The 23,636-nt window shown below is 44.2% G+C and overlaps 1 protein-coding gene across 1 annotated transcript in view; it reads left to right on the forward strand.

Annotated features, from left to right (window-relative positions):
- XPNPEP3 (X-prolyl aminopeptidase 3) overlaps positions 1–23,636 on the forward strand; it is a 243,267-nt gene that overhangs the window by 17,130 nt on the left and 202,501 nt on the right. Inside the window, exon 2 of the mRNA XM_069737081.1 lies at positions 5,723–5,842. Within this exon, the coding sequence (XP_069593182.1) occupies positions 5,723–5,842 (120 nt within the window). The remainder of the gene's footprint in view (positions 1–5,722; positions 5,843–23,636) is intronic.

Here is a 23,636-nt window from a genome sequence, read left to right on the forward strand (position 1 = left end):
GTCTGCATCACATTGAGCTGGAGTTCAGGCATAAGGTGTTCCGACATGCCCCAATCTATCTGATTAAAAAATTGGTGTGCCCGTCTCTGGAGGTCGGCTTCCAGATGGTCAAAACCGTTGGTTGACATCCTGGAAAAGTGTGTCAATATGGGTCAGACCACTTTCCAGTCTATCTCCCAGCACCTTCAGGCCATTCTGGAAGACCGAGCTCAAGTGAAGAAACTCGGGCATGAGTGACCTGTCAAAGCCTTCTGCCGCTGGCGGGAAGAGCCCCCCAAAAAAGAAGTAGAGGATTGGTACAGGGGAAGATCTGAAGGACCAGCTACCTGTTCTCCAGACTGTGACGCTGACCCACTTGCTGCTTTGCTGGTGGATGTCTGGGACTGGTCCGTGGCTGTTTGATGAGGGACCTCTCCAGAGGACAGTCCAGGTTCGAGGGTGCTGCTCCAGGTTCTGTGAAAAGAAAAGTAAAACATTACTACCAAAAATAACAATTGTCAAAGCGCCAACTCCTGTGGAGTAGAAAAATTCAGATTAGGGAATACAACGCAATGGAATACAACACAAAAATACTTACGTTTTCTGAGCAAGGACAGGTCTCAGGAAATCCAGTACCCGGTGGCATTTATATTTCCCTATCCTTGCTGCAGCACCACTGCTAACTTGGATCTCCTGTCTCAGGTCCTTGTTGAAGTGATCCTTCATCGAACCCCAACGGGTTTTGACTTGGTTCACTGTGAATAGGGGAAAAAAAATTGTTAAACAATGCACTTTAGGCCGGGATCACACAACCGTGTGTGATGCGAGAAACTCGCAGGAGTTTATCGCATCACACACAGTTGTGTGATCCCGTCTTTCAGGTTCACTGCCGCAACAGACCACATTGCAATACTTGCGAAATTCCTTTCTGACTCGTGGCGTGGCGTTGTCCCATTCATCCATCAGTGCTTGGGCCACCGAATCACCACAGTGTCCGAGTGCAGCTGCTCCCGGGTGTCCCACAATGGAACTTGCACCAACGGTATGAGGAGTACATTGTCGATGACATCTTCATCCCGTTGTGGATCCTAGAAATGAAACAAAGACATTAATGTTGTTTAGATAAAACATTTGAAAAAAAAAAGAAGAGAAACAAAAGACAGTAAAGAAAAAACAAAACAGTCAAGAATAAATACAAACCTTCAAGAATACTTACATGCCGTCTTGCCACTGCAACTTGGCCCGAAGTCTGCTGCTCTTGCTCCTCTGCACTTGTTGAAGTGTTTTGTAAAAGAAAATACATGATTTTGCCACATGTGTGACAGTAAATACTTACCAATCAGTAGCAAATGTACTCACTTCAGTCTCCTGTTTGGTGTGTTCGCTGTGCTCTGGACTTGAGGCCGTGGTGATAAAGTGATGAATGCTGCAAGAAAGAGAGACAGAAGTGAGAACAGACTGCATGGAGAAACAAAAAAAGAGATATTAGCTTGGGGTCAGCGATGCGTTGGCATGACAACCAGAGATCTATTGAAAACCTCTATGGTTGTTGATGCCGGATTGCTTTGAGCGCCACCCTGTGATCGACGCTCATAGCAATATAACAGTTCTACTACATAGGAGCGATCTGAGCTTCGCTCCTATGTAGCAGAGCCGATCGAGTTGTGCCAGCTTCTAGCCTCTCATGGAGGCTATTGAAGCATGGCAAAAGTTTAAAAAAAATGTTTTAAAAAATATAAAGAAAATAAAAGTTTAAATCACTCCCCCTTTCGCCCCAATCAAAATAAAACAATATAAAAAATCAAATATACACATATTTGGTGTATCGCCGCGTTCAGAATCGCCCCATCTATCAATAAAAAAAGGATTAATCTGATCGCTAAACGGCATAGCGAGAAAAAAAGAAACTCCAGAATTACGTTTTTTTGGTCGACGCGACATTGTATTAAAATGCAATAACGGGCGATCAAAAGAATGTATCTGCACCAAAATAGTATAATTAAAAACGTCAGCTCGGCGCAAAATAATCCCTCACCCGACCCCAGGTCACGAAAAATGGAGACACTACGTGTATCGGAAAATGCCGCTTTTTTTTTTTTTTTTAAAGCAAACTTTGGATTTTTTTTCACCACTTAGATAAAAAATAATCTAGACATGTTTGTTGTCTATGAACTCGTAATGACCTGGAGAATCAAAATGGCAAGTTAGTTTTAGCATTTAGTGGACATAGCAAAAAAGCCAAACAAAAAACAATTTAGAATTGAGAGTCCTCAGTGGTTGATTATTATTTTATTTTTATTATTATACATTTTTATAGCGCCATTTATTCCATGGCGCTTTACATGTGAATACGGGGCAAATATAGACAAATACATTAAACATGAGCAGATAACAAGGCACACGAGTACATAAGGAGGGAGGACCCTGCCCGCGAGGGCTCACAGTCTGCAGGGGGTGGGTGAGGATACACTAGGAGAGGGAAGAGCTGGCTGTGCGGCTGTTCAGTAGGTTGAGGATCACTGCAGGCTGTAGGCTTGTCGGAAGAGATGAGTCTTGATACCTTTTAATGGCTAACTGAAAAGATGGTAACAAATTGCAAGCTTTCGAGACTACACAGGTCTCTTCATCAGGCAAAGACTAAAAGAAATTCTGAAGAATCACATATTTATGCACAACATAGCACACAAAAAAAACCATGGATAAGACAGGTGACCTGAAGCAGAGTTACCATGAGTGATAAACCGTTATGCCCATAAATGTTGGACCAGTTCTTAGATAAGTAATGTTTTATTGTCGTCTGATTGGGGTCTGGTTCTGTTGTGATGACCCCTCATAGTCTGAGGGGCGAGTTCCTTAGTTGATGTAAAAAGACATAAATCCGTGCGACACATTCATTCCTGCATTAAGACTGTCAAAGGTCGTCGTTAGATTTGAAGCTACCTTTTAACACAAGTAATTTCATGTCCATAATGTTATGATTTGGGAGACAAAAATGTATTGCCACAGGTAGATCCATTCTTTTTTCTCTTATTGTGTGGCGGTGAGAATTCATTCTTGTTCTAAGCTTTTGCCCTGTCTCCCCCACATACAGACCCCCAGTTGGACATTTAGTACAAATAATTAGGTACACCACATTAGAAGTGTCGCAGCTGAAAGTACCTGGTATCTTGTAGTTCTGATGTGAATTGGGGATCTTTATCTTGTCAGTGGTCATTATAAATGGACAGGTTTTACAATTTTTCTGATTTCAAGGAAAGGTACCTGCAGCTGTTGGAGAGGACAGGGAGCTCTTTACAATTATGCTTCTTAGATTTGGGGGTTTGCAATCGGGAATTGCCCGATTACAATCCATTTTTCCAAAACCAAACCCCCCCCCCTACTGTGTTTTAGGCAACCCCCAAATCTAAGACCCGTACCGACACAAGTGTGAAAGAGGCCTTAATGAGCCTTGAATTAAAAAAAAAAGGCATGGGCTCCCGCGCTATTTTCTGCGCCAGAGGGGGAAAGCCGATGGCCGGGACCAATATCTGTAGCCTGCTATGAATATCAGCCCACAGCTGTCTGTGTAGCCTTTACTGGCTACTAAAATAGGGGGACCCCAAAAAAATGACGTGGGGTCCCCCTATATTTTATAGCCAGAAAGGCTACGCAGACAGCTGCGGGCTGATATTCATAGCCTAGAGAGGGGCCATGGATATTGCCCCCACCCCCGGCTACAAATACCAGTCCGCAGCCACCCCAGAAATGGCGCATCTGTAAGATGCGCCAATTCTGGCACTTAGCCCCTCTTTTCCCACTCCCGTGTAGCGGTGGGATATGGGGTAATAAGGGGTTATTGTCACCATCCTATTGTAAGGTGACATTAATCCGGGTTAATAACGGAGAGGCGTCAATAAGACGCCTATCCATTATTAATCCAATAGTAATAAAGGGTTAATAAAACACACACATTAGGAAAAAATTATTTTAATATTCTTCATTTAACCATACTTACCATACTTCAGGGCCTGCAAAAAACGTAAAATAATAAACCGTATACTACCTGTCCGCCGTAGTCCAATTAAAAACGAGTGTCCCACGACGATCTCCTCTAATAGAACAGTGACACCGGGTGATGTCACTGCTCTATAGGACCCTCAGTGACACACTGACAGGAGACAATGGCTTCTGCAGTGCATCACTGAAGGTTACCTTAGGACAAAGTCTCACTTTATGGCAATTGCTGCGTGGGAAAATTTCTCATACAGCAATGCCAAAAGTGAGACTAGGGATTTTTTTTTTCTTTTACAGCGGCGGAGGAATACAGTGCGGAAGTATACCTTCCTCCCGTCATTATGTTCCTGGAGGCCCTAGAGAGCGGTCGCATCAGCTGTGCTGCCGTTCTCTATGGAAGATCGTTGTGGGACACTCGTGGATTTCTTCGGACATGGAGTATATTGGTTGTTTGTTATTTTCATATCTTTTTTTACAGATGACACTGGCTTCGGGGAACAAAGTGACAAGTAATGGTGAGTATGAACTTTGTTTAATGTGCTGTATGTATGTATTGTATGTAATGTATGAATGTATTGTATGCAGTATGTATGTAGTATGTATGTAGCATTTTTTTTTTTTTTTTTTCATTCAACACATTAGCCGGATGATGGGACTACTACTTTCCCATCATTGGCTAATGTGTCAATCACTGTCACTGTAGTAGGCATCGTCAGATGGGACTTGTACTCCCATCGGACAATGCCTGCACACAGGCACAGAGCCCCGGCACGCTGCACAGAGCCCCGCACAGAGCCCCGGCAGGCACGCACAGAGCCCCGGCACGCCGCACAAAGCCCCACACGCCGCACTGAGCCCCGGCACACACGCACAGAGCCCCGGCACACACGCACAGAGCCCCGCACGCCGCTCAGAGCCCCGGCAGGCACGCACAGACCCCCGGTAGGCATGCACAGACCCCCGAGAGGCCCGTACTGATCCCCGGCAGGCCCGCACAGACCCCTCCAGCACACACAGACACGCGCAGTGTCCGCCCACGCACCGCCCACACTTCCCCCCTTTGGAACAGGATGTAGAAGGACAGAAAGGGCTTATTTACATTCCGATATTTGTGTCCCATTGACTTGCATTGGTATCGGTATCGGCAATATCCGATATTTTTTGGATATCGGCTGATCCAATCCGATACTTCTGGATATCGGAAGGTATCGCTCAACACTAGACCGGATATAAAGTGTGGAAATCGGGGCAAAGTGATCCAGAAACTGGTTGGTTTTGCCTGGAGGGTCGTACACAACCAGCATTTGTAGAGAAAAGAGTTTGAAAAGTCTGATGGTGTGAATTTCAAAGGAAAGAAGCATAAGTGAGGGTACTGGTGGGTTAACCTGGAAAGCTCACTTTCCTCAAAGGAGCAGACCAACACCTCCACGTGATCTCCTTTCAGGTCTGGGGGTATGTAAAAATTTTAGTCCACCATATATACCATTGCAGCCCCCTAGTTGCTGCAGCAAGTCACAGGCTTCAGTGGTCAGGTGACTGAAGAGCAGGAAAGGGAATGATTTCCTTTCCTGGATAATCCCATAGATCCAGTGGCCAGTGCTGGATCTATGGGATAAAGAGGGTGAGTTTGCTTCATTTTAATTGTTAAAAAACATCCCTGGCAATTGTGGACCTAGGAATCCAGTCCTGGGTTCTTACTCTATAGCAATAAGAATGTGGATGACTGACACTCGGTGTTATTTTTTTGTAGCTTGCGTTCACTGCATGATGAGAAGATTTTCAACGAGAACACAACAGCTTTCTTTGAATTTACCAAAACGGTATCTTGGCCAACCAAGTCCTTTTACCCATGCACATCTGTTAAAACAAGGTAAGATGCTCAAATATCCTTACAGCAATGAATTCTTAGAGTCTTAAAACATAAGGATATGGATAAAATGTATCCTAGTACAGGAGAGCGCTCATTAACCCCTTCATGACCCAGCCTATTTTGACCTTAATGACCTGGCCATTTTTTGCAATTCTGACCAGTGTCCCTTTATGAGGTAATAACTCAAACGCTTCAACGGATCCTAGCGATTCTGAGATTGTTTTTTCGTGACATATTAAGCTTCATGTTAGTGATAAATTTAGGTCGATAATTTTTGCATTTATTTGTGAAAAAAATGGAAATTTGGAGAAAATTTAGCAATTTTCAAATTTTGAATTTTTATTCTGTTAAACCAGAGAGTTATGTGACACAAAATAGTTAATAAATAACATTTCCCACATGTCTACTTTACATCAGCATAATTTTGGAAACAACATTTTTTTTTGCTAGGAAGTTATAAGGGTTAAAATTTGACCAGCGATTTCTCATTTTTACAGCAAAATTTACAAAACCATTTTTTTTAGGGACCACCTCACATTTGAAGTCACTTTGAGGGGTCTATATGGCTGAAAATACCCAAAAGTGACACCATTCTAAAAACCGCACCCCTAAAGGTGCTCAAAACCACATTCAAGAAGTTTATTAACTCTTCAGGTGCTTCACAGCAGCAGAAGCAACATGGAAGGAAAAAATGAACATTTAACTTTTTAGTCACAAAAATGAACTTTTAGCAACAATTTTTTTATTTTCCCAAGGGTAAAAGGATAAACTAGACCCCCAAGAGTTGTACAATTTGTCCTGAGTACGCCGATACCCCATATGTGGAGGGGAATCACTGTTTGGGCGCACAACAGGGCTCGGAAGGGAAAGAGCGCCATTTTACTTTTTGAATGAAAAATTGGCTCCAATCTTTAGCGGACACCATGTCACCTTTGGAGAGCCCCTGTGTGCCTAAAGATTGGAGCTCCCCCACAAGTGACCCCATTTTGGAACTTATCTAGATGCATAGTGAGCACTTTCAACCCCCAGGTGTTTCACAAATTGATCCGTAAAAATGAAAAAGTACTTTTCCAGTTCACCACCTGACAGCACACTGGAGGACGTCCTTCTTATTCTTGATGGGACAGGAACACGAGAGGTTAAAAGGACCCTCCCCCTACCACCCTTCAGTGTTTTTCCTGTCCCATCAGGGATAGGAACGGACGAGAGGATCAGCCGTTCTGTGCGGGGAGGATGTGGATCGGGGGGGCTCAGCCTCACCCTTCCCTCCTGAGACACCCGTTGGCTGACACCCGCCCGAAGGGTCCCTCAGCCTACCAGTGTAGCGCTGCTCCTGGGTTGGGGATCGCTTCCTCCTGGCGGGGGCTCTCGATTCCTCCGTCCGTCCCCTGGTGTGTGCAGGCTCAGCGGCGGCCTCTGCTGGCGTCGGCGTCTCCATGCGGCCGCTGGGGGAACCAGTTCAACGCCGCACCTTCCTCTCTTTCCGGCCGCATGTCACTTCCGGTTTGCGGCTGAGGGGGACGGACAGGAAGTGCAGAGAAAAGAGCGGTGGAGAACGCTGGAGCGTCATTTTTTGTTTTTTTGAAGTGAGGAACAGAATAAAAAGGTATGTGCAGGGGCGGTACTGATCTCTAGAGCATCATGGAGGACGCAGCTAGAGCAGAGGGTCAGGAGTCAGCAGCACTAGTAAGTAGAAGCAAAAAAAAAAAAAAAACGCTAGTGTTTGCTATATATATATATATATATTTCTCCATATGCAGCCTCCCTATCTGAGAAATCGGTAAAGAAACCCAGTAGGAATAAGAAGTGTCCTATCTGTGCGGTTAAGCTAAAGGATTCCTGGCAGAAACCCCTATGTGAAGTGTGCACCTGCAAAGTCATAGGAGAGGAGCAGGCGTCTCTTATGTCTAATATGAGAGCCATGATAAGGGAGGAAGTTCAGGCTTCAGTCTCAAGTCTGGTACTCCCTCAAGTTTCACCCTCACCTTCACCTTCGGAGAGGCCGAGGAAAAGACCAAGGGTCGAGTACTCTTCCATAGACTCATCATCCTGTGGGTCGGAGGTAGAGGAGGAAGATGAGAGTAGAGATCCCCCGGAGAAAGGGAGAAGATATCTGTTCTCTGCTGCGGACACTGGAGAACTGTTGGAAGCAGTGCGGCACACCATGCAGGTGGAGGAACCGCAGCCATCTTGCTCCGTTCAGGACGAAATGTTTGGAGGCTTGCGCTCACAGACATCCAAGGTGTTCCCTGTTAACTCCCATATCAGATCTATGATTCTGGAGGAATGGGAGGAAGCCGAGAAGAGACTGACTATCCCTAAGGACTTCAGACTTCGCTTGCCGTTTAACCCAGAGGAAGTCAAGGAGTGGGTTGATGTACCAAAAATTGACATACCCTTGGCTAAAGTCTCCAAAAGGACGGCGATTCCGTTTGAAGATTCGTCCAACTTGAAAGAACCCATGGACAGAAAAGCAGATGGCCTTCTTAAAAGGGCCTGGGAAAGTTCCTCGCCAATTATTGGGACTAATATTGCAGCGACATCTGTAGCCTGCTCCATGGACCTTTGGCTAGATGATCTTAAAGATCAGTTGATAGCTAAAACATCCAGAGATAATATTCTAAAATCCCTACCCTTGCTAAAACTAGCAACTACCTTCTTGGCAGACGCATCTGCAGAATCGGTTAGGTTCGCAGCTAGGGGCCAGTCGCTATCGAATGCAGCCCGTAGAGCCATCTGGCTTAAGAACTGGTCAGGGGACATGCATTCTAAGAATAAATTGTGTGCTATACCCTTTTCCGGGGGCAAGGTCTTCGGACCAGTCCTCGACGATATTTTAGAGAAAGCTGCAGATGTTAAGAAAGGTTTTCCGGAAGAGAAACCTAAAAAATTCCAGCCCTTTCGGAGGCCCCGCTATAATCAAAAACCCGATTATAGGGGTAAGGGAAAGCAGGGTAGATGGAGCTACCAAAAAGGGGGGGATAACAGGCCTAAAAATAAAGAATCAAGCTACTCTGGACAGGGTTCCAGTTACCGAAGAAAATGACGCCATCAGAGTGGGGGGTCGTCTGACAGGTTTTCTGGAAGGTTGGAGGGAGATCACATCAAGTCCATGGGTCTTACAGATAGTATCCCAGGGATACAAAATAGAATTCACATCTCTTCCTCCCGAAAGATTCCTGGTATCCAGCTCCCATCTAAAACTGTCATCCCACATGTGGTCAGACATTCAGGACCTTCTAAAAATGGCGGCCATTGTCCCAGTACCCCCTCAGGAAGAGGGCAGGGGTCACTACTCCAATTTCTTCTCGGTAACAAAACCATCGGGAGAATCGAGAACCATTATAAATTTAAAACATCTGAACAATTGGGTCATTTACAAAAGGTTCAAGATGGAGTCGATTCGGTCCACCATTCCCCTGTTGGGAAAAGGCATGGTCATGTGCACTCTAGACTTAAAGAGTGCATATTACCATGTTCCCATCTATCTAAACCATCAGAGGTTCCTGCGGTTCGTGGTAGTCTTGGAAGGAAAGATCTTCCATTTCCAATTCCGCTGTCTCCCCTTCGGCCTGGCCTCCGCTCCCAGAGTTTTTACAAAACTTATGGTAGAAGTAGTTGCTTTCCTGAGGAATCAGGATATAATGGTGGTCCCCTATTTGGACGACTTCCTAATAGCAGCAGACTCAGAAGTCCAACTCAGGATCAACTGTCGGTCCCTCATCTCAACTCTAGAGAATCTAGGATGGATTGTAAATTGGCAAAAATCAGACCTAATCCCAAAACCCAAAATAAAATTCTTGCTCGATTCACAAACAAGAATGTCCTTCCTTCCGGAGGACAGGCTGAAGGGCATAATACAGAAGACCCGTCACTTTTCCCGAGGTCGGAATACGATCAGAGACGGGATGAAGATACTAGGTCTGATGACGGCGTGTATTCCCTGTGTAAGATGGAGCCAGTTTCATTCTCGACAGCTTCAGAGGGGAGTCCTGAGAAGCTGGAACAGAAGACAAAACTCGCTGAACCGAACTCTGAACCTTACTCCGCAGATCAAAAGATCTCTGGGTTGGTGGACTCTTCCCAGGAACCTCCGACTGGGGGTACCATGGCTTCAAACACCAAGCGTTTCAGTTACAACAGACGCCAGTCAGCTCGGTTGGGGAGGTCATTTACTGGGAAGATATTTTCAAGGTCGCTGAAAAGAGGCAGACAGCAACCAGTCATCAAACCACAGGGAACTACAAGCGGTTTGGGAGGTCCTGACGGCAGCACAACATCTGCTACAGAACAAACACGTGAAGGTCTTTTCAGACAACACGACAACGGTAGCATTCCTGCGGCATCAAGGGGGTCCAAGACATCCGGCATTACAAGACCTGGCGGAATGGATATTCAAGTGGGCAGAAAAGTCGGTTCTGTCAATCACGGCAATTCACCTGGAGGGCTCCAAGAACCAGTTGGCAGATTTCCTCAGCAGGAAAAGCGTATCCCCCACGGAGTGGGAACTGAACAACGAGGTGTTCAAAGACCTGTGTCATCATTGGGGAATGCCGACGGTGGACCTATTCGCTTCAAAGGGAAACGCAAAGCTCAGGACCTTCTACTCCCTAAACCCTTGGGAGACTCCTGCCGCGATCGATGCTTTCTCACAACCCTGGAATCACGGTCTCCTATATGCATTTCCTCCTCTAGCGATGATTCCGAGGACACTCAGGAAAATCTGCAAGGACGAGGCCAAGGTCATTCTCATAGCTCCTCACTGGCCGAAACGCAGTTGGTTCCCATTGTTGAGAAAACTATCAGTAGAAGAACCCCTCCTGTTGCCGGAGAGAGAGGATCTTCTTCTACAAGGACCAGTTCTACACCAGAATCCAGGAGCACTTCAGCTGGCGGCCTGGATCCTGAACGGAAGGTCTTGAGAGCAAAAGGTCTCTCGGATGATGTCATTTCTACCCTTCAAGCGAGCAGGAAGCCGGTAACATCGGCTATTTATTTGAAAATTTGGAAGAGATTCTGTGGGTTTTGCGGAGAGACGACAGTTGATACTGACCACCCAAATATCCCCAAAATTCTTGATTTTTTGCAGTCAGGGTTTCAAAAAGGTCTTAGACCAAGCACGTTAAGGGTCCAGATAGCGGCCCTAAGTTACATAGTTACATAGTTATTAAGGTTGAAGGAAGACTATATGTCCATCTAGTTCAACCCATAGCCTAACCTAACATGTTGATCCAGAGGAAGGCAAAAAAAACCCATGTGCAAAGAGTAAGCTCCACATTGGGGAAAAAAATTCCTTCCCGACTCCACATACGGCAATCAGACTAGTTCCCTGGATCAACGCCCTATCAAGGAATCTAGTGTATATACCCTGTAACATTATACTTTTCCAGAAAGGTATCCAGTCCCCTCTTAAATTTAAGTAATGAATCACTCATTACAACATCATACGGCAGAGAGTTCCATAGTCTCACTGCTCTTACAGTAAAGAATCCGCGTCTGTTATTATGCTTAAACCTTTTTTCCTCCAACCGCAGAGGATGCCCCCTTGTCCCTGTTTCAGGTCTATGATTAAAAAGATCATCAGAAAGGTCTTTGTACTGTCCCCTCATATATTTATACATTAAAATAAGATCACCCCTTAGTCTTCGTTTTTCCAAACTAAATAGCCCCAAGTGTAATAACCTATCTTGGTATTGCAGACCCCCCAGTCCTCTAATAACCTTGGTCGCTCTTCTCTGCACCCGCTCCAGTTCAGCTATGTCTTTCTTAAACACCGGAGACCAGAACTGTGCACAGTATTCTAAGTGTGGTCGAACTAGTGACTTGTATAGAGGTAAAATTATGTTCTCCTCATGAGCATCTATGCCTCTTTTAATGCATCCCATTATTTTATTTGCCTTTGTAGCAGCTGCCTGACACTGGCCACTGAATTTAAGTTTGTCATCCACCCATACACCCAGGTCTTTTTCATTGACGGTTTTGCCCAGAGTTTTAGAATTAAGCACATAATTATACATCTTATTACTTCTACCCAAGTGCATGACCTTACATTTATCCCCATTAAAGCTCATTTGCCATTTATCAGCCCAAGCTTCTAGTTTACATAAATCATCCTGTAATATAAAATTGTCCTCCTCTGTATTGATTACCCTGCAGAGTTTAGTGTCATCTGCAAATATTGAAATTCTACTCTGAATGCCCCCTACAAGGTCATTAATAAATATGTTAAAAAGAAGAGGGCCCAATACTGACCCCTGTGGTACCCCACTGCTAACCGCTACCCAGTCCGAGTGTGCTCCATTAATAACCACCCTTTGTTTCCTATCCCTGAGCCAGCTCTCAACCCACTTGCACATATTTTCCCCTATCCCCATTATTCTCATTTTATGTATCAACCTTTTGTGTGGCACCGTATCAAAAGCTTTTGAAAAGTCCATATACACTACATCCACTGGGTTCCCTTGGTCCAATCTGGAACTTACCTCTTCATAGAAACTGATCAAATTAGTCTGACATGAACGGTCCCTAGTAAACCCGTGCTGATACTGGGTCATGAGGTTATTCCTCTTCAGATACTCCAGTATAGCATCCCTTAGAATGCCCTCCAGTATTTTACCCACAGTAGAGGTTAAGCTTACTGGCCTATAATTTCCGAGTTCAGTTTTTGTCCCCTTTTTGAATATTGGCACCACATTTGCTATACGCCAGTCCTGTGGCACAGACCCTGTTATTATGGAGTCTTTAAAGATTAAAAATAATGGTCTATCAATGACTGTACTTAATTCCTGCAGTACTCGAGGGTGTATCCCATCCGGGCCCGGAGATTTGTCAATTTTAGTGATTTTTAGACGCCGCCGCACTTCCTGCTGGGTTAAGCAGGTGACATTTAATTGGGAATTTTTATCACTAGACATTTTGTCTGCCATGGGATTTTCTTGTGTAAATACTGATGAAAAAAAGTCATTTAGCATATTGGCTTTTTCCTCATCCTCATCCACCATCTCACCCAGACTATTTTTAAGGGGGCCAACACTATCATTTTTTAGTTTCTTACTATTTATGTAGTTAAAGAATATTTTAGGATTATTTTTACTCTCTCTGGCAATGAGTCTCTCTGTCTCAATCTTTGCTGCCTTGATTTGCTTTTTACAGAATTTATTTAATTTTCTGTATTTATTTAATGCCTCCTCACTACCTACTTCCTTTAATTCTCTAAATGCTTTCTTTTTGTCACTTATTGCGCCCCTTACAGCTCTATTTAGCCATATTGGTTTCCTCCTATTTCTAGTATGTTTATTCCCATACGGTATATACTGTGCACAGGTCCTATCCAGGATGCTAATAAACGTCTCCCATTTTCTTTGTGTATTTTTGTGTCTCAGGATATCGTCCCAGTTAATTGCACCAAGATCCTCTCTCATCCGTTGGAAATTTGCCCTCCTGAAGTTTAGTGTCCTTGTAACCCCTCTACTACACATCTTTTTAAAGGATACTTGAAAACTTATTATTTTGTGATCGCTATTTCCCAAGTGACCCCCAACCCTTATATTTGATATGCGGTCTGGAAGTGTATTCTTTGACTCTTCCCTTTCTGCTCATCCCTGGATTAGCCGTTTCTCTAAAGCCGTCCAGAGACTAAAACCACTGATTAGACGTTCTGTCCCGCCGTGGGAATTGAACTTGGTTCTGAATTTCCTATGTAAACCGGCGTGGGATGTATCGGGGGATATAGAAGTGGATAAACTCTCTCTCAAAACCGCATTTTTAGTTGCAATCACGTCGGCAAAAAGATTGGGGGAACTACAGGCCCTGTCGGTGCAGAATCCATACTTGCAGATATTCGAGGATAAACTAGTATTCAGACTCGATCCGGCGTTTCTCCCTAAAGTTGTGTCAGATTCCAATATGAATCAGGAAATTGTCTTACCATCATTTTGCCAGTCCCCTAAAAATCAGAAAGAAAGATTTTATCATAACTTAGACGTAAGGGTCTCGGTGCTCAGGTACCTTGAAATATCCAGACCCTGGAGACAGGACAACAATTTGTTTGTCCAGTTCAGGGGTCCAAATAAAGGTAGGAAAGCGTCTAAAGCGACTCGCACGGTGGATAAATCCACGATCAACTTAGCCTATAGAGCTAGCGGGCAAAATTCCCCGGTCAACATCAAAGCCCATTCATCTAGAGCCATGGCCACGTCATGGGCAGAGAAAGGGGGGGCGACGGCAGATCAGATCTGCAGAGCTGCATCATGGTCTAGCCTTAGTACCTTTTCGAAGCACTACAAGTTAGATGTAGTATCGCCTCAGTTGGCTTTTGGTAGGAAGGTACTTCAAGCAGTAGTCCCACCCTGAATACCATTCTCCTTTGGTATTTCTCCAGTGTGCTGTCAGGTGGTGAACTGGAAAACAGTAATTAGACCTACTGGTAATTGTATTTCCAGGAATCCATCCTGACAGCACTATTAGTTCCCTCCCTAATGTATGATCTTTATACTCATGTGATGTAACATTTGTATGATTGATTATTTTGTTGGAATAAACCTGTGTTTTTGCATCCATCCAGATGTGTTACTTTGGAAAATCACTGAAAGGTGGTAGGGGGAGGGTCCTTTTAACCTCTCGTGTTCCTGTCCCATCAAGGATAAGAAGGACGTCCTCCAGTGTGCTGTCAGGATGGATTCCTGGAAATACAATTACCAGTAGGTCTAATTACTGTTTTTTTTCACAAAAAAATTCTTTTAGCCTCAATTTTTTTGTTATCACATGGGTAACAGGATAAGATGGATCCTAAAATTTGTTGGGCAATTTCTCCTGAGTACACCGATATCTCATATGTGGGGGTAAACCACTGTTTGGGCACACGGCAAGGCTCGGAAGGGAAGGAGCGCCATTTGACTTTTTGAATGAAAAATTAGCTCCAGTTGTTAGCGGACACCATGTCGCGTTTGGAGAGCCCCTGTGTGCCTAAACATTGGAGCTCCTGCACAAGTGACCCCATTTTGGAAACTAGACCCCCCAAAGGAACTTATCTAGGTGCATCGTGAGCACTTTCAACCCCCAGGTGCTTCACAAATTGATCCATAAAAAATGAAAAAGTACTTTTTTTTTTCACAAAAAAAATCCTTTGGCCTCAATTTTTTCATTTTCTCATGGGCTACAGGATATAATGGATCATAAAATGTGTTGGGCAATTTCTCCTGAGTACACGATACCTTACATGTGGGGATAAACCACTATTTGGGCACACGGCAAGGCTTGGAAGGGAAGGAGCCCCATTTGACTTTTTGAATTAAAAATTAGTGCCAATCGTTAGCGGTCACTATGTAGCGTTTGGAGAACCCCTGTGTGCCTAAACATTTGAACTCCCCCACAAGTGACACCATTTTGGAAACTAGACCCCCCAAGGAACTCATCTAGATGTGTGATGAGCACTTTGAACCCCCAAGTGCTTCACAGAAGTTTATAACGCAGAGCTATGAAAATAAAAAATAATTTTTCTTTCCTCAAAAATTATTTTTTAGCCCACAATTTTTTATTTTCACAAGGGTAACAGGAGAAATTGGACCCCAAAAGTTGTTGTCCAGTTTGTCCTGAGTACGCTCATACCCCATATGTGGGGGTAAACCACTATTTGGGCGCATGGCATAGCTCGGAAGGGAAGTAGTGACTTTTTGAAATGCAGACTTTGATGGAATGGTCTGCGGGTGTCATGTTGCGTTTGCAAAGCCCCTGATGTACCTAAACAGTAGAAACCCCCCACAAGTGACCCCATTTTGCAAACTAGACCCCCCCAAGGAACTTATCTAAATGTGTAGTGAGCACTTTGAACCCCCAAGTGCTTCACAAAAGTTTATAACGCAGAGCCATGAAAATAAAAAAAAAATGTTCTCCTCAAAAATGATTTTTTTAGCCTGCAATTTTTTATTTTCAAAAGGGTAACACGAGAAGCTGAACCCCAGTAGTTGTTGTCCAGTTTGTCCTGAGTACGCTGATACCCCATATGTGGTGGTAAACCACTGTTTGGGCACATGTCAGGGCTCAGAAAGGAAGTAGTGATGTTTTGAAATGCAGACTTTGATGGAATGGTCTGCGGGCGTCATGTTGCGTTTGCAGAGCCACTGATGTACCTAAACAGTAGAAACCCACCACAAGTGACCCCATTTTGGAAACTAGACCCCCCAAGGAACTTATTTAGATTTGTAGTGAGCACTTTGAACCCCCAAGTGCTTCGCATAATTTTATAACGCAGAGCCGTGAAAATAAAAAATCTTTTTTTCCCCACAAAAATAATTTTTTAGCCCCTATTTTTTTAATTTTTCCAAGGGTAACAGGAGAAATTAGACCCCCAAAGTTGTACAATTTTTCCTGAGTACACGGATACCCCATATGTGGGGGTAAACGACTGTTTGGGCACACGTCGGGGCTCGGAAGGGAGGGAGCACCATTTGACTTTTTGAATGCACGATTGGCTGGAATCAATGGTGGCGCCATGTCGTGATTGGAGACCCCCTGGTGTGCCTAAACAGTGGAAACCCCTCAATTCTAACTCCAACACTAACCCCAACACACCCTTAACTCTAATCCCAACTCTAACCATAACCGTAATCACAACCCTAACCCCAACACACCCCTAATCACAACCCTAACCCTAATCCCAACCCTAACCCTAATCCCAACCCTAACCCTAATCCCAACCCTAACCCCAACACACAACCAACCCTAATCCCAACCATAACCATAACCCTAACCACAAGCCTAACCCTAACCTCAACACACCCCTAACCCTAATCTTAACCCTAATTCCAACCCTAATTCCAACCCTAACTCCAACCCTAACTCTAGTTCCAGCCCTAACCCTAAGGCTATGTGCCCACGTTGTGGATTCGTGTGCGAACCGTTTTTTGAAAAATCCACAAGTTTTACTTGTGGATTTACTGCGGAGTTCCAGTGTTTTTTGTGCGGATTTCACCTGCGGATTCCTATTGAGGAGCAGGTGTAAAACATTGCGGAATCCGCACAAAAAGTTGACATGTTGCGGAAAATACAACGCAGCGTTTCCGCTTGGTTTTTTCCGCACCATGGGCACAGCGGATTTGGTTTTCCATAGGTTTACATGGTACAGTAAACGTGATGGAAAACTGCCTCGACTCTGCAGCGGCCAATCCGCTGCGGATCCGCAGCCAAATCCGCACCGTGTGCACATACCTAATTCTAACCCTAATTGCAACCCTAGCCCTAACCCTAACCCTAGTTCTAACCTTAACCCTAGTGGAAAAATAAAAATAAATATATTTTATTTATTTCATGATTTTTCCTACCTATGGGGGTGATAAGGGGGGGCTTTATCTACAATTTTTTTTATTTTGATCACTGTGATAGGTTATATCACAGTGATCAAAATGTACCTGTAACGAATCTGCCGACCGGTAGATTCGGCGGGCGTACTCCGCATGCGCCCGCCATTTTGGAAGATGGCGGCGCCCATCGAAGATGCCCGACGGAACTCCCGGGGCTCCAGCGGTACGGGGGGTGGGTTCGGACAGCGGGGGGGCACCGGAGGGGAGAGGAGGGCAGCGGAGCACCGAACGGACGGGAGGAAAGACTGACAGCGGCGCCGCTGTCAGTCGCTGGGGGGGGGTCAGATCGCGGTCTCCAGCCATGGCCGATAATATTGCAGGATTGGCCATGGCTGGATTGTAATATTTCACCAGTTTTCATAGGTGAAATATTACAAATCGCTCTGATTGGCAGTTTCACTTTCAACAGCCAATCAGAGCGATCATAGCCATGGGGGGGTGAAGCCCCCCTGGGCTGAAGTACCACTCCCCCTGTCCCTGTAGATCGGATGAAATTGGAGTTAACCCTTTCACCCGATCTGCAGGGACGCGATCCCTCCATGGCGCCACACGTGGCGTCAAAGGTCGGGAAGGGGTTAATAATGTACGCAAATTTGGTACACTTTTGACTGCATCTGACTTAAATCTTTCATTCCTTAATCTCTTCCTCGCCACAGCCAATTTCCATTTTCATTTTTTTTTCACTTCTTCTAAGAGCCATAACTTTTATATTTTTTCATCCACATAGACGTGCGAGGGCTTGTTTTTGTTTTTGCAGGACGAGTTGTACTTTTGAATGACACCATTCATTTTATCATGTGATATACTGGAAAGCGTGAACAAAATTTCATGTACAGCAAAATTACAAAAAAAAGTGCAATTCAACCCTTGTTTTTTGTTTTTCTGATGTTTACTATATGGTAAAACTGCAATATAATTCTCCAGGTCACAATGGCTATAGAGAAAAAACTGCATGTTTGGTAAGTAGTGAAAATCTTTTTGGAAATTTGTAAAAAGAAAAAAACAAACCATAAGGTTTTAAATTTTTGGTTGATGAAACTATGTGAGGGCTTATTTTTTGCGCCCTGAACTGATGTTTTTATTGATACCATTTTAAGGTAATAAGTGTATTTTGATCGCCTCTTATGACCTTTCATAACAGTGTTGTGGCTGCTGAAAAGCTGTAATTCTGGCATTTTGTTTTTTTCTCATTACACTATTTACTGATCTAGTTACTTAATTTTATATTTTGATAGGGCAGAGTTTTACGGATGTAACTATCATGTGTATTTTCTTTTAAAAAATGTCTTTATTTTTAATCGGGCACAGTGGGGGTGATTTAAACTTTTATAATTTATTTTATTTTCTTCTGTCCCTTTGGGGACTTGAACCTGTAACCACTCAATCGCTTGAGCTATATACAGCAAAAATCTTTTATGAACACCTGCCAGAAGCTAGCGTTCACAAGAGTACTGTCATGACAGGCACAGTAGTCTTCAGCAGACCCCTGGCTGTCACAGCAACTCACGGGGGTGCTGATTGGTGCGTGGAATGACGCTCCCCCTTTCTAGTCTCTTAAATGCTGTCACAGATTTATAGTTTTCACCCCTCGCACGACTTTTAGAGGCAGATGATGCTGACAGCCATCATCAGCTGGGAAAGATGCGATCTCAGAAACTGTCTGGAAGCCAGCATATGACGTAACACGCTGTGTATTAAGTGTGTACAACACGACACTGTGGTGGTCTGTAGTTGGACGCCGTTGTCTCATATTATAAGTATCGATAGCAAAATTGTTATTCTCTTAATATATTGCAACTAGATGGTGGCCCGATTCTAACGCATCGGGTATTCTAGAATATGCATGTCCACGTAGTATATTGCCCAGCCACGTAGTATATTGCCCAGCCACATAGTATATTGCCCAGCCACGTAGTATATTGCCCAGCCACATAGTATATTGCCCAGCCACATTGTATATTGCCCAGCCACAGAGTATATTGTCCAGCCACGTAGTATATTGCCCAGTGACGTAGTATATTGTCCAGCCACGTAGTATATTGCCCAGCCACGTAGTATATTGCCCAGTGACATAGTATATTGCCCAGCCACAAAGTATATAGCAGAGCCACGTAGTATATTGCCCAGCCACGTAGTATATTGCCCAGCGACGTAGTAGATTGCGCAGCCACGTAGTATATTGCCCAGCGACATAGTATATTGCCCAGCCACAAAGTACATAGCAGAGCCACATAGTATATTGTCCAGCCACGTAGTATATTGCCCAGTCACGTACTATATTGTCCAGCCACATAGTATATTGCCCAGCGACATAGTATATTGCTCAGCCACGTAGTATATTGCACAGCGACGGAGTATACAGCACAGAGCCACGTAGTATATTGCCCAGCACAGAGCCACGTAGTATAGAGACTTAAAAAAAAACAAAACATATACTCACCTTCCGAAGGCCTGTTGAAGTCCTGCTATACTCACCATCCGCCGCCTTTTCCGCTCCTCTGGACGCTCCCCGGACCGCTCCATTGCAAGCGCCAGCTTCCGGTCCCAGGGCTGGTGTGAGCAGGACCTATGATGACGTCGCGGTCACATGACCGTGACGTCATGGCAGGTCCTTGTCGCACACCAGCCCTGGGACCGGAAGCTGCTGCTTGCAATGGAGCGGTCCGGGGAGCGTCGCCAGGAGCGGAAAAGGCGGCGAATGGTGAGTATAGCAGGTTTTTTGTTTTTTTTTAATTATTTTTAACATGACATATTTTTACTATTGATGCTGCATAGGCAGCATCAATAGTAAATAGTTGGGGACACACAGGGTTAATAGCAGCGGTAACCGAGTGCGTTACACCGCGGGCCATTACAGCTGCCATTAACCCTGTGTGAGCGGTGAGTGGAGGGGATTATGGAGCGGGCGCCGGGCAGTGAGTGCAGGGAAGTAGGGGAGGGACTAATCGGACTGTGCCCGTCGCTGATTGGTCGCGGCAGCCATGACAGGCAGCTGCCGAGACCAATCAGCGAATGAATAACCGTGACAGAAGGACAGACAGACAGACGGAAGTGACCCTTAGACAATTATATATATAGATCAGCATATTATATAGCACTGTGTACTTACAATTGCTTATTTTGCCCTTCTATCATAATTGCAATATATTAAGAGGACACAAATTTGATGGAAGTGCTTCTTTATCCCCTTTATGCCCGGAGGTATTTTTTATTTTTCTGTCAATATAGCCTTGTGAGGGCTTATTTTGCATCATGTTGCAATTTTTGAGGCGGCAAACCTCTGTCTAATTTGCGCAGGCATGCTCTTGAGCGCGCTAAAAAAACGCATTACTGTCTATGGGAACGCATGCGTTTTTATGAGTAAACATGTCCAGGACCTGGCTTTAAGCCACCCCCAAAACAAAGCTTTTAACCCCTTCATGACCCAGAATATTTTCGTTTTTCGCTCCCCTCCTTCCCAGAGCCATAAGTTTTTTATTTTGCCGTCAATATGGCCATGTGAGGGCTTGTTTTTTGCGGGACGAGTTGTACTTTTGAATGACACCATTGATTTTAACATATCATGTGCTGGAAAACGGGAAAAAAAAATTCCAAGTGCGGTGACATTGAAATAAACGTGCAATTCCACAATAGTTTTCTGTTTTGCTTTTCTACCATGTTCACTAAACGCTAGAACTGACCGGCCATTCTGATTCTCCAGGTCATTACGAGTTCATCGACACCAATCATGTCTAGGTTCTTTTTTCTGTAAGTGGTGAAAATAAATTCCAATGTTTGTTAAAAAAAATTGCACCATTTTCTGATACCCATAGCGTTTCCATTTTTTGTGGTCTCGGGTTGGATAAAGGCTTATTTTTTGAGTGCCGAGCTAACGTTTTTAATAATACCATTTTGGTGCAGATATGATCTTTTGTTCACCCGTTATTGCATTTTAATGCAATGTTGTGGCAACAGAAAAAACGTAATTCTGGCGTTTTGACTTTTTTTCTCGGAACAATGTTTAGTGATTGGGTTACTTCTTTTTATATTAATAGATCGTGTAATTCTGAAATCGGCAATAACAAATATGTATATATTTGATTTTTTTTTTATTTTTTTATTTTGAATGGGGCGAAAGGGGGGTGATTTTAACTTTTATTTTTTATATATATATATTTTTAAAAACTTTTTTTTTTTTTACTTTTAGCATGCTTCAATAGTCTCCATGAGAGACTAGAAGCTGCCATAGCCTGATCGGCTCTGCTACATACAGGTGATGATTGTTTTTGATTACTGTGGTAGACCCTATCGCAGTGATCAAAAGCCTCCAATATTTGTAAATATGGCAGTTGTTCTGGGAGAGAAGAGTGGTACACTACGTCCGAGGGCTGCCCTGTCGATGAAGAAAAAGTCGCAAAAATCTAATTTCTACTTCTGTGTCAGTAAATCCTGTAAACCTCATTGATCACCGCCCCCCTTCTGTCATCACCCTTGTTTGGTTACATTATATAATTTTTATTTTTTTAATTATTTGTGGTTAGAGTTAGGCTTAAAGTTTTTTTCAAAATTAGAAAAAAAATATTAGTGTTAAACTAGGTTTAAGTCTAGTAATGTTAGATTAGGGTTAGTTTTTGCTTTGCTCCAGCAGCTCACTGAATCTGCCTATGAAGCAGAGCAATTTTCAGCAAGTGACGACAACTCTTCCTCCGCGGGATCCCACAGCCCGATGGTAACGGAGTCAGTCGTCACCGCAGTCCCTCCACCACTGTGGTATCACAGCATCTCATTTTCCCCGCAAATTCCCCATTTTTTTAGCAGCCTCTGGTAAAAAAAAGTTGATGTAGCCAATTTTACTCCATTTGATTTTTTCCAAGTTTTCATTACCCTGAAGTCTTACAATTGATTGCACATCAAACCAGTTTATATGCCCATCAATATATTTCCTAAAAATCCACTGCCTTTTATTCCCATTCCTGGATCGCCACAAATATCCCTGATATAAAAAAAAATTAGGCATTACCCTGAACATGGGATTAGTAAAAAAACAAAAAACACTCCGCTCCTACTGGGCAGCAGCACCCCTGTGTTTGCAGCTGTCATTTCCCGGGCCGTTATGAAACCCTACTGAGATTTGTTCACTTTAGTTACAATTCCCAAGTCCCCCCAAGAACTGACCCCAACTACAATCGGCTGAACAAATTGAGACCCCTAATTTCTCTCTTGAAAGATTTATTTTCTAAATTCCTACACCCTGGAGCAAAAGGTGGGAGTTGACAAGTCCTTGATGAGTTTCAAGGGCAGTCTGCCATTCCGCCGATTCCTCCCCTACAAGAGAGCAAAATACGGCATCAAGCAATAACAAAATGTGTGAGAGCACGTAAGGCTACACATCCACGTTTATAATTTATGAAGGTAGGGACCCCCAATCTGCCCTCAGACAATTGGTATCCCAGGTAAAATTGTCTGAGGGCCAATGACGCCCTTACTCCATGAAGGGTACAACGTGCATACACACAACTATTACATGAGTATCCCCCTATATCAATCCCTCCACTCTGCAAATACAGGGGCCTGTGGGACAGTCAGGAAAAAACATGTGGGGTTTCCAGCACAGTTGGTGTCCAGACGTTTGGAGAAGGATTCCCACTTGCAAGTTGCGAACTTCTTGCACTGAAGTGGATTGACAAGAAGGATGTGTGCATGCTGACCATGCTGCATGCGGATACCACTGTGACGGTCTGACACCAGGAACAAGAACAAGGAATAAACAATCTGCATCACTGACTATAATAAATATATGGGAGGCGTTGACCTGTCAGACCAGGTGCTTCAACCGTATCTGGTGAAGCGGACGACCAGGACCAAAAACGTACCAATCTATTTCATTCAGATTGCTACTTAAAAGGTCACAAGGAGCACTGACATTTCTCCAGTATAAAGAGAAAATTGTTCAGTGTCTCCTATTTGACTGAACAACAGGTGGAACGCCCGCCAGGGCCGTGGGGTACTCGGTATCGGGTCCATTAATGAAAGAGACGTGTCACGGCGGCGGCGACCCGGTCCGTGGCCCTGGGCTCCCAAGTTAAAGAAAAAGTCTTTAAAGGGGTTTTTGGAAATAAGGAAAGTTCGTGACGCCACCTGTGGTATTCGGTCAGTGTGGACCAACGCTGCTTAAAGGGGTCCTCTGGGGTGATGTTATGGCAGCTAGATGGTATAACTTCCCACAGGTGAAGTAAGTCCCCAGGGCTCCCGTGTGTAGATGAAGATGGCGTAATAAGAAACAGAGGACACAAGGTTGCAGTCTCTTTACCTATTTACTGAAACAATTCAGGCAGCTACTGTCCAGGGTACCGGATCACAAGTGCTGTTGGTGGTCCGGCTGGCTTAGAAGCAAGTTGGGATTTCCCTTACCAGGTCAGATTAGAAGCCTTCCCTTTAGCGCTGTGGTGTAGTTCCCT

Source organism: Ranitomeya imitator, chromosome 8 (assembly GCF_032444005.1).
Source record: "Ranitomeya imitator isolate aRanImi1 chromosome 8, aRanImi1.pri, whole genome shotgun sequence".
Lineage (NCBI taxonomy): Eukaryota > Metazoa > Chordata > Amphibia > Anura > Dendrobatidae > Ranitomeya > Ranitomeya imitator.